The following is a 17,299-nucleotide window of genomic DNA, read 5'->3' on the forward strand; positions in this document are numbered from 1 at the left end:
TTCATGACCTCAGCTGACCCATATGTACAAAGACAGGTTGCAGAGAATCAGGAACACACATACGGCATACATGCTCCCCTTTATCACCATGGCACCCATCAGACACCACTAAACAACCACAGCACACTGAGCCCAGGTGAAGACTCATTCTCTACCCCGTACTCAAACACTATGTATCAACTGGAATTGACAGATGAAATGCATTTGCTTTCCCAGAGTTAAGCTTGTTTCTAAGGTGTCTTCTGACTCTAAAAATCTACAACTGTGTTACTGGGGTTCTAAAGACAAAACTTTAATTCTAGCCCCATCCCAAACAGACTTTGTCCTTACACTTCCATCTTCCTTCTGCAAGATGGACATGACCATGGACACGTGGTCAGCTCCACTTTCTCCCCAACCTGCAATGGACGAACTGGACGTGCTGGCCCTCTCTCTCCTCTGTCTCTCTAAGGGCCCAATAAAAAGGGGATCTAAGGCCAAAGCCGCTGACATAACAGGATGAAGGAGTGCAGGTTCCTTTGTGCTAAGCATTGTGTTTCCAGAAAGTTCCACTTAAAACACAAATAATCCCTAGAGATGGTAACACGGGAAATTATTATCAGTCACTGACACCTTGGCATGAGTTTCTGCCTCTTTCTCCAGCTTCAGCAGCTAGTCGATAGCCCAGTTCTATGGGATGGGAGAGACTCCAAACATAGGTTCTGTTTCAGAGAAGGTCATCCGAAAAACAAAGTTGTGGGAGGGGGCATTTGGGCAGGGCAGCCACTGGAGTGGCTGAGAAAGCTTAATGAATAAAACATGCTACACAGCTGCCAAGGATACTTGCATTTTAATAGGGAACAGTTTGGGGCCAAAAGAATTAATCTCTAATGGTGGAATTACAAGCATCAGCAATGATTTAGGGAGGTATTAAGCAAAGGAAGTTGTTCCAGCACCCCTGAAATCCCAATAAATGAGCTGAGGTGAGTGCGCAAGCCCTCAGCAAATAGCAAATATGCTGCAAATTTAAGGGATTAATAATATTATTGCTGACAACTTCTGACTCTGCCTGCCAGTGACCAAGCCTGCCACTACAGAGACAAACCCGGATGCTCATGGGAGCCCAGGACACACACTCTTTGGCCTGGAAAGCATCCATTTGGGAACTTAGTTGCCAGAAAAACTGAAGAGAACCCTTCCCTCCATCTGCCACTTAATCACACACACTGAGAAGATGCATAATTAATTTGTTCTCAACAGTTGCTCTGTGGCTGGAAGAGTGAGGGCATTTCTGGAATGGCAATTACAGGCACACACAAAAAAATGTCATGTAACAAGCAGAATAACACATCCATCCAGCCTGCTTCCCTTCCCTTCCCCATCAACTCTGTTCAGGCCATGGGCCTGGGTGTGCAACAGGAGTGGGAAGGAACAAAAAACCAAATCCTGAAAGATACAGGGAAGGAAGACTCACTTTAACCTCAGAAAGGGGAAAAGGTGCAAAGTCCAGGTACAAGGTGAACATCAATGAGCAGGACATTTGAGAGACAACTAAATACACACAGGAATTCAATGCAATTAAAGAATTCTTGTTAATTTCATTCATTGTGATAATGACATGAATATATACAAAAATGTCAGTTGTTAGAGATGCCCATTGAAATTACAGGTGAAATGCCCTGGTTTTTATAATTTAAAAGTCTTCAGCAAAATAAATAAATGAAGAAATTATGGCAAACTATTTTAGATCTAGGTGCCAGGCATAGGGTTCACCACATTATTCTTTAAATACATCTGAAATTTTTCATATATAGAGTTTTTGTCTGTGCTTTTGTTTTAAGATTTAAGGCAGATCCCTACCTATTGTTCCTAACATTTCACTGTAGCCCAGGAGGCTGTGTGTTCTAGACCTGGGCCAGCCTTTCTTGTCTCATTGTGTACCACATGCCTTACCATCCACCCTAGTCCATCATGTCAGACTCCTTTTGGGTCCTGGAACATCCATACTCATTCCAATCTCAGGACTCTGAGGCTTACAGCCTCCTTTTCCTAGGGCCAACTTCATGAGCATGTGACCAGTGCTACAGTTAGACTGCACCCCACACTCAAAAGGGCTCCACACCATGTTTTAACATGAAAGACAGAATAACACCCCCCAACAAAGATGTCCATGACCTAGTCCCTGGAACCTGTGAATACGTTACCTTCCTTGGCAAAGAAGGATTAAGGCTGCAGAAGAAATTGAGGTCCCTGATCAGCTGACCTTGAGATAGATGAGCTTAGATTATCCAGGTGGGTCTAGTGTAATCACAATGGTTCTTCTAAGTGGAAGAGGGGGGCACAAGAAGAGAACCAGAGATATGGCAGCATGGGGACCTAGCCAGATATTGCTGGCTCTGAAGATGGAAAAAGAGTGTTTTGAGCCAAGGAACACAGGTGGCCAATAAAAGCTAGAAAAGCCAAGACAGTGAACTCTCCCCCAGAGCTCCCAAAAGGAACACAGCCCTGCTGATGCTGACACGTTCCTTTTAGTCCAGTGAGAACCATTTTAGATTTCTGACCTCCAGAACTGTAAAAGAATAAATCTGTACTGTTATAGGGCCTCCCCTGATAGCTCAGTTGGTAAAGAATCCACCTGCAATGTAGGAGACCCTGGTTCGATTCCTGGGTCAATAAGATCCACTGGAGAAGGGAGAGGCTACTAAGTTTACAGTAATTGGTTACAGCAGCAATTAGGAAACTAATACAGCGTAGCTGTCTTGAAATTCTTCATTTTATCTTTGGATGTGGGTTTTGCAAATAAAGCTGAATGGGACAGTGGAGCAAGCTCACACGCAAGGGTAGATGGAAGGCCACAATACAATTAATAAAGCTGATGGAAGTTCACATGCAGCTCACACAGTCCCACCTCCCCCGTGGGTTCTTGGCTGCCCTTTCCTCACCCCAAGCCCAGTACCCCAGCTCCATCTGGCATCTCTACTTCCTCCCCACAGTTACAGCTGCTCTCCTCCCAGCAAGGCAACCAGGTCATGTTGGTGGGGGAGGCAAACCTTCTTCCATTGCCCTTTGTCCCCAATGGGGGCCTTGGTATAGCATAAGAAGGGTCAGGGCCACTTCATGCCCAGTTACATTCCCCTTCACCCCAGCGGTGAAAACACAAAATGAAATGGGAGGTGTCTGGCTTGGTTGACTGGGGCAAGTTGGAATAAGTTGCTTCACTCCTGCACGTATGTTGAAATAGTCATTTTCAGAATGCAAAATACAGCTGCTGTTTTTTTTGAGGGGAGTGATTTTTTGCAATTGAACGACTTAAGGTTACAAAGGACCATGTTATATGGGTTACCCTTTTAGTTTAACACATGAAAGTATAACATTTAAATATCTATTCCCCCATCTCCCCATATGTTTTTCTGCATGTTCACATTCAACTTGAGCTATTGAATAAATTTAAGAACCATGTCTTGAATGAAGTGTAAAAAGATACACAGAAGAAAAATTTTTTAAAAACAAGGGTCAGGGTCATACATCTGTCATGCAGTATCCCGCCACATCCTAGACTAGCATCACCAAGACAAGCTCAGCAGGTGACTCAGCAGGAACTTCTCACTCAGGCCCAGTCCACGGCCTGAGCACCTCCCAGGACAGAGGCTGTGAGCGCTTGGGAGCTTCCCATCCACTGTGGGCAGCGGGGCCATGGGAAGGGGAGACTGACTCCCCACCCAGCCAGAGGCCTGCATGGTCATTGTGCACTGGGCCCTGTGAATTACATAACCCGCCCTGCCTCTTCCATATCCTCTCAGCTTTTCACATGCAGGTTCTTTCGGCAGTTCTCAGTTTCATCTGGGAAAAAACCCATGTCAGAGAGCATTTCCTAAGCCCAGCTTCAGTCACTCTTTATCCCATGACCACGTTTTATCTCTTTTAGGGCACTCAGCAAGAGCTGACATTATCTGGTTCACTTACCTCCTTAAGTCACTACAAGGTATTCACTGAGCCCATTTTATGCCAGGCACTGTTGTAAGTGCTGAGGGTACAGTGGCAAGAAAAACAGACTGAGGCTCTGCCCCTCTGGGCCATACACTCTTGTGAGTGTCATCAATTGCTAATGACCTGCTATCCCCTCAAGAGCAGACTGTTGTATACCCAGCACCTCACACAGTGCCTGGCACATAGTAAGTGCTAAAAAGTATTTATGCAGGGAAGTCCCTGGAGGTCCAGTGGTTAAGACCTCACCTTCCAACGCAGGGGCTGCAGGTCTGATCCCTGGCTGAGCTTCATCTGGTGGCTCAGATGGTAAACAATCTGCCTGCCAATGCAGGAGACCCAGATTCGATTCATGGGTCAGGAAGATCCTCTGGAGAAGGGAGTGGCTACCCACTCCAGCATGGCTGCCTGAAGAATTTCATGGACAGAAGAGCCTGGCAGGTTATAGTCCATGGGGTCACAAAGGTCTGGGCACGACTAAGAGATTTTCACTCTCATACTTATTCTTGGGGAGCTGAGCTCCCACATTCCTTGGGGCCAAAAAACCAAAACATAAAAACAGAAGCAATTTTGTAACAAAGTCAGTAAAGACATTTAAGAATGTTCCACATTTCAAATTTTAAAAATCTAAAAAAAACAAAAAACAAAAAACCCACACATTTGTTGCCCAACTGACTGACTGAGTGACGAGTGGCCCAGGTACTTCGGGCTGTGACTGGGCACAGCATGGAGACATCCTCCTTCATCCCATAGAGGGTGGAGCGTAAAGACACATCCCAAGAGCAAGAAATTGGAGGGAAGGAGAGGCCTGGAGACAGACTGGGGGTGGGAGAAGGACAGTGCCCCATTCCCGAAGCATGTGGCCTTCAATCAGCCTCACATATGTCCCGCCATTATCTGTCAACAGTTTATTTGTATATTTAAGCGAAGTTATTCCGCTAATTGGACATATGTCTCATGGTTCTACAAGGAAAAGTCTATTAAAAAGTCTTGCTGTAACAGGCAAGAGCTTTGAGGGTAGTTTTATTCAGGAACAGGAAGGGAGTTGAGTGGATTTTAATTTGGTAGAAAATAGCTGCTTGGGGCCAAGACAGTGAGAAGCAGGGAATCAAGAACAGGCTATTAGATTATTAGTGTTGTTAACAAGCGCCTCCATCACCCGTACAGCTGCAGAACGCCTTCCATCAACTTTATTAGCTGTATTATGGCCTTCCATCTACCCCTGCTATTCCAGCGATCCCCATTTTGGAGAGACGTGGCCACTGAGGCAAGAAAAATGCATCTCGCCCAAGCCAGGATGAGTGTGGCCTCAGCCCCTGCAGCCTCCCAAGCACATCAAGGGGCGAGAATTTCAGAGTCTGAGATGAACAGCCCAGAGGGTTTCAGGAGAAATGACGGAGGACTTGGGGGATGGGAGAGAGGCGGAGGGAAAACCCTGGACTGTCAAACTCCCTAAAACAACAAGTTCACCCACGCCTTGACTGCTGACTGAGAGGAAGCCTGGAAGCTCATCCAGTACAGGAGAGAGCGCAGGGGAGTCGAGTGGTTAGAGACACAGGCTTGGGAGCCACAGTGCCGGGGATTAAATTCAAGACCCTACACTGGGGACTTCCCTGGTGGCCCGGTGGCTAAGAGTCTGCGCTCCCAACACAGGGGGCCCGGGTTTGATTCCTGGTTGAGAAGCTAGATCCCGCAAGCCACAACTAAGGAGTCTGCATGCTACAACAAAAGATCCAGAATGCCACAGTGACAACCTGGTGCAGCCAAAATAAATAAATAACTTAAAAAACAAAGAGAGACCCTCTTAAGGGGTTGAATGGTGGCACCCAAAAGATATACCCACGTCCTAACCCCCAGAACCTGTGATTGTAACGTTCAGTGGACAAAAGGGTCTTTGTAGGTATAATCAGGTTCAGAATCTTGAAATGAGATCTTCCCGGGTTGCCCAGATAGGCCCTAAGTCCAATGACAAGTGTCCTCAGAAGAAAAGAGAAAACCGAGGCAGAGACTGGAGTGATGCAGCCACAGGAAGGCCTGGAGACAGCAGCAGCAGGAGGAAGCGGGCGTCCCTGGGGCCCCCAGGGGAGGCCTGGCCCTGTTGGCACCTTGTCCTCATAATTCCAGCCTCCAGAACCATAAAAGAATGAATTTCTGTTGGCCACCTCGTTGGTGGCCATTTGTCGTGGCAATCACAGGAAACTAATATACGTGCTTCCTCGCGGTGGGGCCTTGGACAAGTCACTTAATCTGTGCTTCAGTCCATCCATCTGTAAAGGAGAGATGATAACAACAGGATCCACCGCGGGGTCCTTGTGAAGTCATAACAGAGGGAGAGCTCTTGGCGCAGTGCCTGTCCCGTGGTGTTTGGTCGATGTAAACACTTGCTCTTAGCATCAGAAGCCACCTGGGGAACCCATTTTTAAAAAATGGGTTCTCCAGGCCTCACTCCATAATCATCAGAAACAAACTCTAGACTACAGGGTCTAAGAGTCTATACTTTCAAGGCTCCCGGGGTACTTCTGATCATCTGCCAGGTTAGGCACCACCTGTGAGCTGTCACATTCCTCGCTCCACAACAGAGTCTCTGCTGTTTCCAGGAAGCTGTCCTCTGGATGCCGATTTCACAGCTGCACTAAACTACCCAGTCCAGCACTCAATGCCCTTCGCGCTAAGAGGGTCCAGCTTTTGCCAAATCCCCCATTGTGTAGCTTCACCCCATTTCCCTGGTGAGGTAGAAACAGCTTGGTCAGACCGAAAGCACCCAGTCCAGGGTGAGAAAGGAAACTGCAGGGAGACTCTCAGTGGAAAAAGCAATCAGCAGTGAGAAGCCCAGCCACGCTTAGTCTGGGATGGACTCTGAGACGAAGAGAGAGAGGCTGAAGTTGGGGTTTCTCCAGCTCCTGCCCCATGGTTGCTGTTCAGTCGCTCAGTCGTGTCTGACTCTGTGTGACCCCATGGACTGCAGCACGCCAGGCTCCCCCATCCTTCACTATCTCCTGGAGTTTGCTCAAACTCATGTCCGTTGAGTCGGCAATGCCATCCAACCATCTCATCCTCTGTCACCCCCTTCTCCTCCTGCCCTCAATCTTTCCCAGCACCAGGGTCTTTATCAATGAGCCGATTCTTCGCATTAGTGGCCAAAGTACTGGAGCTTCAGCTTCAGCATCAGTCCTTCCAATGATTATTCAGGGTTGATTTCCTTTAGGATGGACTGGTTGGATCTCCTTGTTGTCCAAGGGACTCTCAAGAGTCTTCACCAGCACCGCAGTTTGAAAGCACCAGTTCTTCAGTTTGGTCACGGTGAAAGCACCCGGTCCAAGGTGAGAAAGGAAACTGCAGGGAGGTTTTCAGTGGAAAAAGCAACCAGCAGAGACGGCTGGCTGTGGTTAATCTGGGATGGACTCTGATATGAGCAAAGACGGGCTGAAGCTGGGGTTTCTCCGGCTGCTGCCCCATCAGCACAACACCATCTCTGGGGAACAGGGCCCTCTGCCCTCCACTGGCTCCCCCACAGAACCGGGGGCAGGGGCAGTTGGAGAGCAGCTCGGCGGCAGCAGCAGGAAGCCAGCCCGGAGGATCAAGGCAGCCCGTGTAGCCAAGGGAGCTGCAGACGCTGCACACGAGGAATTGGCTAACGATAATAATCGTGCTGATCAGAGCAGAGAGATGCCCTCGCACAGGCAATGGCCTCCCATCACCGGAAAGCCAAGGGCTTATTTTGTTTCATTTCAGCTGTGGCCTTTGGAAAGAGATCACTGCTTCTGAGCAGCAGGAACAAACACCATCCCAACAGGCAGCGTTAAGCCCGAAGCAGCCCTAACAGACAGACAGGGTGAGCGGGGGGGAGAGAAAAGCTAGAAAGAGAGCGGCCAAGCCCAGCAGGGGAAAGACTGAGGCAATGGTGGGCGCAAGCCATAGTCTGGCCCAGCATCTGCTACAGATGGTGCAGCCGGTGTTTTCCCAAGTGTGACCTGGTTACCAGTGATGGTGTGCAAAAAAGTGGTACAAGAGGCAATTTGGGGTGGTACCCAGAACATCAGAAAAAAATAAATCTTATTTGCATATGCATTAGACCCACAGAAAGAAAGCTAGTCTATCAAATCTATGATTTCACAGGAATGTTTGCTTAGAACAAAATCAAATAAAGGAAAAAAGAGTCAATAAAATGCAAAAGGTCATACCACTACATGAATAGTGGGATACAGAGTGGGAATGATGGTCATACCACTACATGAATAGTGGGATACAGAGTGGGAATGATAACCAGTGAATTCAAGACAATGCTTGCTTCTGGTTATACAGAAGGGAGGCTGGAATCAGGGAAGAAGTACTAAGGAGTCTACAATTGTATGGGTAAGGTATCACTTCTGAAATTGAGCACAGAGTGTAAGAGTGGTCACTAAATTATTTTATACCTTTTTTAAGTCCTATATTTCATTTGTTTTAAAAAGATAAGAGGCATGCAGACATGGGAAAATGGGTACTGTTCTTGGCCATGGTCCACAAGTTACTGAGAAGTTTAGAGCAACCAAGTAGACAACTTGGCATTTGCGAGGTCTGCCTGGGAACCACAGAAAAGCCACGCAGTGGCCCAAGCTCCAGGGGAAGCACAAGGCGTGCACATTCTCCCCCAGGGCTCCCACTGATGGGAATGGACCCCCAAGAGGCTTTCTGCAGCTCACACCAAGACCCTCCAGCCTCCTGCTGTGGAATTCTCTCTGAATCAGAAAGACGCTGGGGTCAGGGCCACTGCAGAAAGTCATGGAGGTTTGCAAGGCAGTACTCAGAAAGGTTTGTGTATACTGAAAAGGAGGTGCTAGACTCAATAGCAGACTCTGGTCTCCCTACGCTTCAGGCCTGGTCCTCAGATGACCCAACCAGAGCAAATTAAATGCAGCTCATGCTCCTGCAGAAATTATCACAAACTCTGAGAAAGCCAGTCATCAAGACGGCAAGGATTCAATTTCCCTCCTGCTCTATGCAGCACACTCTGAGGCAAAATATTCCATGATGACAAACAAAAGCAGCAAAAGGAGTCTGCGGGACAGAGTCCATGAAAGCTCCCTGAAAAGCATCCACGCCAGGCTGACAGATACCGAACGTGCCCTGGAACAGTGGCACCATTAGAAAAGGCAACGGTGGAGGAGGCCATCCCGGCAGGCACCCCCAGCCCCAGCTGGCTGAGCAGCCCCTCCCACGCAGGGCTCCTGCCCCCAGCCTCTTGGCTAGGAATTAGCTGCTGTCTGGGGCGAGAGAAAACACACTGATCTCCTGCAACTGGAGATTTCACGCCTGCTCCCCCACCAGGCTGTGGGCAGCTGAAGGGTAGGGGTTGAGCCTTATTTCTCTTTATATCCTCTGAGCCTGAGCCTGAGCCAGCACCTGGCACAGAGCAGGCTCGATCAATGCCGGTGGATGGAAGAACGGTGAAGGCAGGCATTGGTTTGGCCAGGAGAGTCCAAGTTCCAGAGAATATTCCTAAAGAGCCAGATGCTGCTACAGTTCCCCTTGCAGAGCAAGAAGGTCTTTAAATTGCTTATTGAATTATCACACCCTCACTAAGCTGAGAATGTGAAGTGAAAGTCGCTCAATCGTGTCCGACTCTTTGCGACCCCATGGACTCTACAACATGGTGGAACACACCAGGCCAGAATACTGGAGTAGGTAGCCATTCCCTTCTCCAAAGCTGAGAATGTGGTAATCCTCAAAACCAGCAATTGTTCAGCAGCTCAAGAGTGGAAACCCTTTCCCAAAGCCAAGAGTTAGCATCCTCTGGAGGATTCCTCTGGAGGGTCTACCCTCCCCCGCACTGGGGAATGCAAACCTCCCAATATTTGTTGAATTAATAGCTCTTTGGTTGGCGGATTAAATAAGTAAAGGGATCCCAGGGAGAAAGCTCTATTGCCCTTCTCTCTCCTCCTCTGGTTCCCAAGCCCACCCCAGGCAGAACCACAGCCTCGGGGCTCACACAGGGGAAGAAGCCGCACAGACATCTTTGGCTCTACTTTTTATCCAAATTGGTGCTTTCCCCAAGATTGCAAGTGGATAAAAAGGGAGACAACCAATAATAGAGGGCAAAGAGGCAAAGAACCAGGACTGGGCAAGATCTGGATGTCCAAGCACAAGTCCGGGATCTGCCCACAAACCTGCGTGGTCCTGAAGAAATCACAGCCTGCCTCTGTACACTGGAGCCTTGAGCGGGCTGATGCCAAAGATGTCTTTCAATGGATCAAGTATAAACAGTCATTGCCTTACCTGAGACACTTATTCTGCTCCTCTGACCAATAACCACTTGTCAGAAGTAGAGTCCATTTTCCCCCCAAATACCTCACCATATGCCGTAGTTCTAAAGGTTGACAGAGTAGGACTCCTCCCCCTAAAATGTAGAATTCAGTAATGTTGAAACTGGTCATCCCATATTCCAGCCCGAAGCAACCTGTGTCCCTAAACAAAGTCAGGTGTGAAGGTTAACAGGGCTTAACGGGCACCAAAGGGTCTTACAGCAAATTTACAGCTACCTCCCCTTTCGAGGGTAAGAGCAGCCTATCCTCAAGTTTTAGGACTTGGAGGGAGCCCCCCTAGAGGTGTAAGGCTCCTCTCTCTCCCTTCTCTCGCCCTCCCTGTGGAAGGAGCAATCATCAACCAGATTGCTGGGTTCGGCTCACCTCTTCCTCTCTCCTCCCTTTCAGGATCTGGAACTGCGTCCACCAGCCCCTCCCTGTCCTAAGAGGCAGGACCCTACATGAGAGGTTTGTCCCGCTTCATCTATACTTGGGGAGGTAAGTCTATCAAATTCAGAGGTGAAGCCCGCCTGCTCCAACCCAACATTAATCAGTAATAAAGCTGACATCTCTGTTCTCCACCTGGCAGAGTCCTGCATCTCCTTGGTTCTGCTTCTCAGGCCAAGAGGAAAAGAATATTTACATCACTACCTCCTAAGCTCAAATATTTATTAACTACAGTAATTAATATGACACACACATATTGAGGACCTGAAGTATCCCAGGAAGCAAACCACAGGAGCCCCGTGACTGGCTCCGTAACAAGAAATTGAATTCAGCTAAAAAGATTCTCAGTCACAAGAGCAATCAAGGTCCCCTCCCGAAATTAGGACTCTGATCAAGGAAGGAAAAGGCACATCCAATTCCTCTCACTCTCCTGCTCTTCCCACTTCAAACACACACACACACAGAGATCCAGCATGCTTCCCCAAGGACATATGTGGCCTACTCATTAGGCCACAAGGAACAGAAAACTGAACTCAAACCATCTGAAACAAAAGGAGAATTTCCTGGCATAAATAAAATGAAAAGTCCAGTGGTCATCTAGCATCAGGCTCAGCTAGATCTCGAGATTCAAATGACACATCTCTCTACAATACTGATTCCATTCACAGATGGGCTTTCACCCCATGGTGGCAAGATGGCTGCCAGCAGCTCTAAGCCAACATCTGATACTCTTAACTAATCCAGCAGAAAAGACAGTGTCCCCTGAGGGACACCCTCAGAAGTTCTAGAGCTGACTGATGCTCACTAACCAGAACTGGCTTGGATACTCAGAGGAGTGGACTACACTGACAACCCAAGTCACACGTCCACCCTGAGCGTAGGGTGAATCCCACTCAAACCTCATAGCTTGTATATATGAGATGGGGTGGGTCCCCAAAGGAAAATGTAGATGCTGCTCCCTAAAACGAGAATGATTCCTGCACTGCAAAACTAACATTTGTCCACTACACCCCGACCCCTCAGTCAGAATCAAGTCAGTGCTGCCTCCTCCAGCCCACTGTCTGGATGTCTGGACCAGCAGGGACTTCTTTGTGCTTTGTTGCTGTTGGTGTTTTAGTCGCTAAGTCCTGTCCCACTCTTTGGGACCCCATGGACTGTAGCCCACCAGGCTCCTCTATCCCTGGGATCTCCCAGGCAAGAATACTGGAGTGGGCTGCCATTTCCTTCTCCAGGGGATCTTCCTGACCCAAGGATCAAACCCCACGTCGCTTGCATGGGCAGGCAGATTCTTTACCACTGTGCCACCAGAGAAGCTATCTTTGTGCTTTATGCACAAGGAAGTTCACACCCGCCGTCTCTGTTTATAAGCATTCTGGGCGTCAGGAGCCTGGTTCTCCAAGGTATCTGGGTCCCGTCCTGTGCCCTCACTGCCTAGCAAAGTGCCCCTGTGCCCTAGAAGACACTCCTCCACCCTGGCTCCCACCCGCTCCTGACGCAGAGCTGAGTCACCACGGTGCCCGCCAGCTGAGCACCAACCTTGAAAGGGCTTCCCGAAGTCACTGCCAGCCAGGCTCATCTGGCGCCCGCACACTCCGGGACCCAGGGATGCTGGTTTGACAGGTGAGATAATTATGTCTTCCCCTTCACTCACTTCTCTATCAGTCTCGCAGACCAGAACAGACACGTGTTCCAAGGGAAGAAAACACTCCTGCAGTATTTAGTTGTGCTCTTTCATGACACCCAGCTCCCCCTTCCCAGGTACACCGCCCCCCGGGGTCCAGCCTGCACCCTGTTATCCGGTGCCAACCACCACGCGCTGCTGATCTCTCATCAACTGCCAGGCTGCACATCCCTTATTGCATCCCCCCAGCTTCTCCTTGACCTGCAGCCTCAATGCTTTCCAGATGACTTATACCCGAAGGCCAACTGTCTTCAGGACACCCGCTCCCCTGCCCACTCTGCAGATTCCCCAAGGCAGAGGGCTTGCCCCTGTCCCCATGGCCTAGACTTCTCTGCAGAATGTGGCTCTGGTGAGTTCTAAGGCCCACAGCACTGTTTAGTTGGAGAAAACGGGGTAGGAGAAAGCAGGTGGCGTTGAGTCTCAGAGACAAGGAATTCGAGATCTTCCAGTAAAAGCTAACATTTCATCCATTTGTTCGTGTGTTCATTCAACAAACCTTTATTTAGGACCTGCTTTGTCCCGGGTACTGTAACAGGTGCCAAAGATGTGAAGATACACAACACAGACCAACTCTCTGTCCTCGTGGAACATACCTTCTAATAGACATCTGACTTATTTTTGATACCTGTTTTATATGTACATTTATAAAAAACTGGCTCAGACACTATCCATATAATCCTCAGTAAGTGGCATAGCCATCTGTAGCCCACAGACAAGGAACACCACACTACAAGAGGTTGAATGACCTTCTTTTTTTTTTTTTTTTAAATGACCTTCTTAAAGCACACGCTCAGGTCTTCTGACTACAAACCTTACCCTTTCTGGGGCGTCTCCCAAGGCAGGGAGCTAGCAGGTTACAGCCTGGTGTTGAAACAGATGTTAACTCAGTTTCAGGCCTCATGGATAGAAGTAGAAGCTGCAAAAAAAAGAAAGACCCAGCCCCTGATCTAAAGGAGTTTAGAGATCTAAAGAGAGAGATCTAAAGAGAGAGAAAGACACATAACCACCTATCGTGTATGCAGAAACAAAGATAGACTGATTAAATCCAAATAGGAAGATATCTCTGGAAAGATATCCAGGCAGCAATGATCACCTCCAGGCAGGAAAACTGGGTACCTGAGAAACAGGGAGATGAGGATCATTTTTTATGTTCAAATATTATATATTTTGAACTGTGCACCAGTGAATTTACTTCCCATTGAACGACACTTTGAGGATGCAATCAGCCAAATCCTGAATGTGGGAAATTTCTCAGGATAAATGATCTGGTTTCTTCAACAACCAAATAGCTTCTCAGAAAAAGAGGGAGGGAAAATATTACAGACTTGAAAAGATATAGAAAACAGCAATCAAATGTAATATATGCACTTTGGGTGGATACAGGTTTGAATCAACTTGAAAAAGAAATTTTGGAGGACAACGAGGAAGATTTGAATATGGACTAGCTATTAGAGGTATTAAGAAATTATCGTCAATTTTGTTAGGTATGATGAAAGCTGAGCACCGAAGAATCGATGCTTTTGAACTGTGGTTCAAAATGAACTGTGATTCATTTGAAGAAGACTCTTGAGAGTGCCTTGGACAGCAAGGAGATCCAACCAGTCCATCCTAAAGGAAATCACTCCTGAATATTCACTGGAAGGACTGATGCTGAAGCTGAAGCTCCAGTACCTTGGCCACCTGATGCAAAGAACTGACTCATTGGAAAAGATCCTGATGCTGGGAAAGATTGAAGACAGAAAGAAAAGGGGACGACCGAGGATGAGATGTTTGGATGGCATCATCAACCCAATGGACATGAGTTCGAGTAGCCTCCAGGAGTTGGTGATGGACAGGGAAGCCTGGCATGCTGCAGTCCATGGGGTTGCAAAGAGTCAGACAAGACTGAGTGACTGAATGATCATGGTCCTGTAGTTATGGTGGTCCTTATCTATTACAGACAGATACTGAATTTTTTTCAAATAATATGATGCTGGAGATTTGCTTTTAAGTATTTCAGCAAAAAATAGTAACAAATGAATGAAGTAAATGAAGGAATGAATAAAGGGGACAGTAGATAAAACAAGACTGGGAAAATGCTGACAATTTCTGAAGCTGGATAACAGTTCCATAGGGGTTCATACTCCTCTACCCTTGTGGATGGGTGAAATTTTCATAATGAAAACTTTAAATAAAAATTTTAAAAGTAATTATTCCAGCCGGCTAGGATGACTGAGGAGGAAAGCGTCACAGAGGCAAGGTGTCTGCGCTGAGTCCTGAAGGATGATGAGGAATTTTCTAAGGGGCAGAGGGCCTTCCAGGTTGAGCAAAGATACACAGATCTATCACACAACTCTCTCTATCACACACCTCTCTATGGAAGAACCGAAGGTATCTATCATGCTCAATCACTCAGTCATATCTGACTCTGCAACTCTCTCGACTCTAGTCCACTAGGCTCCTCTGTCCATGGGATTCTCCAGGCAAGAATACTGGAGTGGGTTGTCATTTCTTCCTCCAGATCTTCCCACCCAGGGATCAAACCTGCATCTCTTGTGTCTCCTGCATTGGTAAGAGGATTCTTGACCACTGCGCCACCTGGGAAGCCCAAAGGTATCTATACTTGACCCCAAACTCAACTTACATCCCACACAAGCGCCCTCTTGCTTAATCCCCCAACTCTCTGGAACACATAGGCAGAGCACCAAAATCAACTACCATCTTCCAAATGAGAACAGAGTGTGTGGTCAACAGCACCACTCAGAGGCCTACAGCAGGGGCAGTCTTCAGAGGACGGGAAAGCAATTAACCTCTTCCCATTGGGTTTTGCCTGACGAGGCAGTTTGGAAGCCAGCTGAGTTATCAGGGACAGCTTGCCTTCTGCCTTCCTGAGTCATCTCGGACACTTGCATTCCCTGGGAACACACACCAGCCTCCCCAACAGCACTTTTTAGATTTAGAACCTTAGAACCAGGGGGTCCAGCCTCACGGCAGCCTGGCAGCCCAGCCCCTGGGCGTTAATACAGCTCCCCTTCTTCCTCCCAAGCCACCTGCCTCAATCCCCACCCCGTCCCCTGCCCACCTCCAGCTGCACACCAGAAGCTTGCTGGCTTTGCAGTGGCCTGGCTCAGATGGGTCCCACGGGTCCTTACCTTGGATCGAAGCTGCAAGTATTCCTCTGAGCCATAGGGGACACTCCTCAGGGATGTAAGATAGTCGTAACTGATCACAGCTGTCTGTGAACCAAGAAAGAGGAAGTCTTAGCACCAGACATCAAATATTACTCTGCTATCCAAGGCCCGCATCTACAGGCCCCTGACACAGGTGGCATGTCCAGAGAAGCAATCCCATCTCTTAGAGGCCCTGCCGCCAGATTCTGGTCTGGCTGGTTTCTGTCAGTCAAGGCTCTGCACAAATACCACCCCTGCAGAGACCCTCAATCTAAAGAGACCCCACCCACTGGGAACTCCCAATTATTTACCATGACAAACCACCATCCAAAGTTACCTTGCTCATTTGTTTCCTTGTATATGGACAGTCTCCACTTCGCTAGAAATTAAGCTCTGTAAGCACAAGGGCACGTCCTTCCTATTTATCTTCACATCCCTTGCATCTTTCACAGTGCCAAGCGCACAGGTGAATGCTCAACAAATACTAGTTAGATGAATGCTGTTGGATAAACATCCCATCTCTCTGTATCACTAATAAACACCATTTCATATTTATGTTTGCTCTAACAGCATAAATTTTAAATCTAGGTCCCTTGGTCAAAACTCCAGAAGAGGTTCCCTTATGTTTGATGAATCAGAAAGTCACAGGCTCCCAGGGATCTCAGGCACAGAGGAGCCTTGAGGGTTGCTGAGACCAAACCTTCCCTTTCAGAATTCAGCAACTGCGGCCCTTAGAAATTAAGGGCCTTAACAAGGCTGGTATTGAGAAGAGTCCATTCCTTTGTCTATGCTCCCAATGTTTCATTCCATTCCATATATACTTACTGAATACCAACCACTAGCAAGACCTGGCCTGAGCGGTCCACAAGGATAATTAAGACCAGAGCCCTGCATTATGCTCAGTGAAATAAGTCAGACAGAGAAAGACAAATACTGAATGATATCACTTAAAGTGGAATCTAAAAAATACAACAAGCTAGAGAATATAAAAAAAGAGGTAGACTCACAGATATAGAGAACAAACTTGATGGTGTGGTCACTCACCCAGAGCCAGACATCCTGGAGTGTGAAATCAAGTGGGCCTTAGGAAGTATTAGATGAACAAAGCTAGTGGAGGTGACAGAATTCCAACTGAGCTATTTCAAATACTAAAAGATGAAGCTGTCAAAGTGCTGCACTCACTATGCCAGAAAATTTGGAAAACTCAGCAGTGGCCACAGGACTGGAAAAGCTGTTTTTATTTCAATCCCAAAGAACAGCAATTGTTCAAACTACTGTACAATTGCTCTCAATTCACACACTCAAGACAGTAATGCAAAATCCTTCAAGCTAGACTTCAGCAGTACACGAACGGAGAACTTCCAGATATACAAGCTAGATTTAGAAAAGGTAGAAGAACCAGAGGTCAAATTGCCAACATCCATTGGATCATAGAGAAAGCAAGGTAATTTCAGAAGAACATCTATTTCTGTTTCACTGACTATGCTAAAGCCTTTGACTGTGTGGGTCACAACAAACTGTGGAAAACTCTTAAAGAGATGGAATACCAGACCACCTTACTGTCTTCTGAGAACCCTGTATGCAGGTAAAGAAGCAACAGTTAGAACCAGACATGGAACAATGGATCGGTTCAAAATTGGGAAAGGAGTATGTCAAGTCTGTATATTGTTACCCTATTTATTTTAACTTCTACGCAGAGCACATCATGCGAAATGCTGGGCTGGATGAATCCCAAACTGAATCAAGATTGAAAGGAGAAATATAAACAACCTCAGATA

The 17,299-nt window shown here is 47.5% G+C and overlaps 1 protein-coding gene across 3 annotated transcripts in view; it reads right to left on the reverse strand.

Moving 5' to 3' along the window:
- The window catches only part of ADCK1 (aarF domain containing kinase 1), a 127,456-nt gene that overhangs the window by 89,500 nt on the left and 20,657 nt on the right, over nucleotides 1-17,299 (reverse strand). For all 3 annotated transcript variants that reach the window (XM_043920531.1, XM_043920533.1, XM_043920532.1), the window contains one exon: nucleotides 15,504-15,587. In XM_043920531.1, coding sequence (XP_043776466.1) covers nucleotides 15,504-15,587 — 84 coding nt within the window. The remainder of the gene's footprint in view (nucleotides 1-15,503; nucleotides 15,588-17,299) is intronic.

This window comes from Cervus elaphus, chromosome 12 (assembly GCF_910594005.1).
Source record: "Cervus elaphus chromosome 12, mCerEla1.1, whole genome shotgun sequence".
Taxonomy (NCBI): domain Eukaryota; kingdom Metazoa; phylum Chordata; class Mammalia; order Artiodactyla; family Cervidae; genus Cervus; species Cervus elaphus.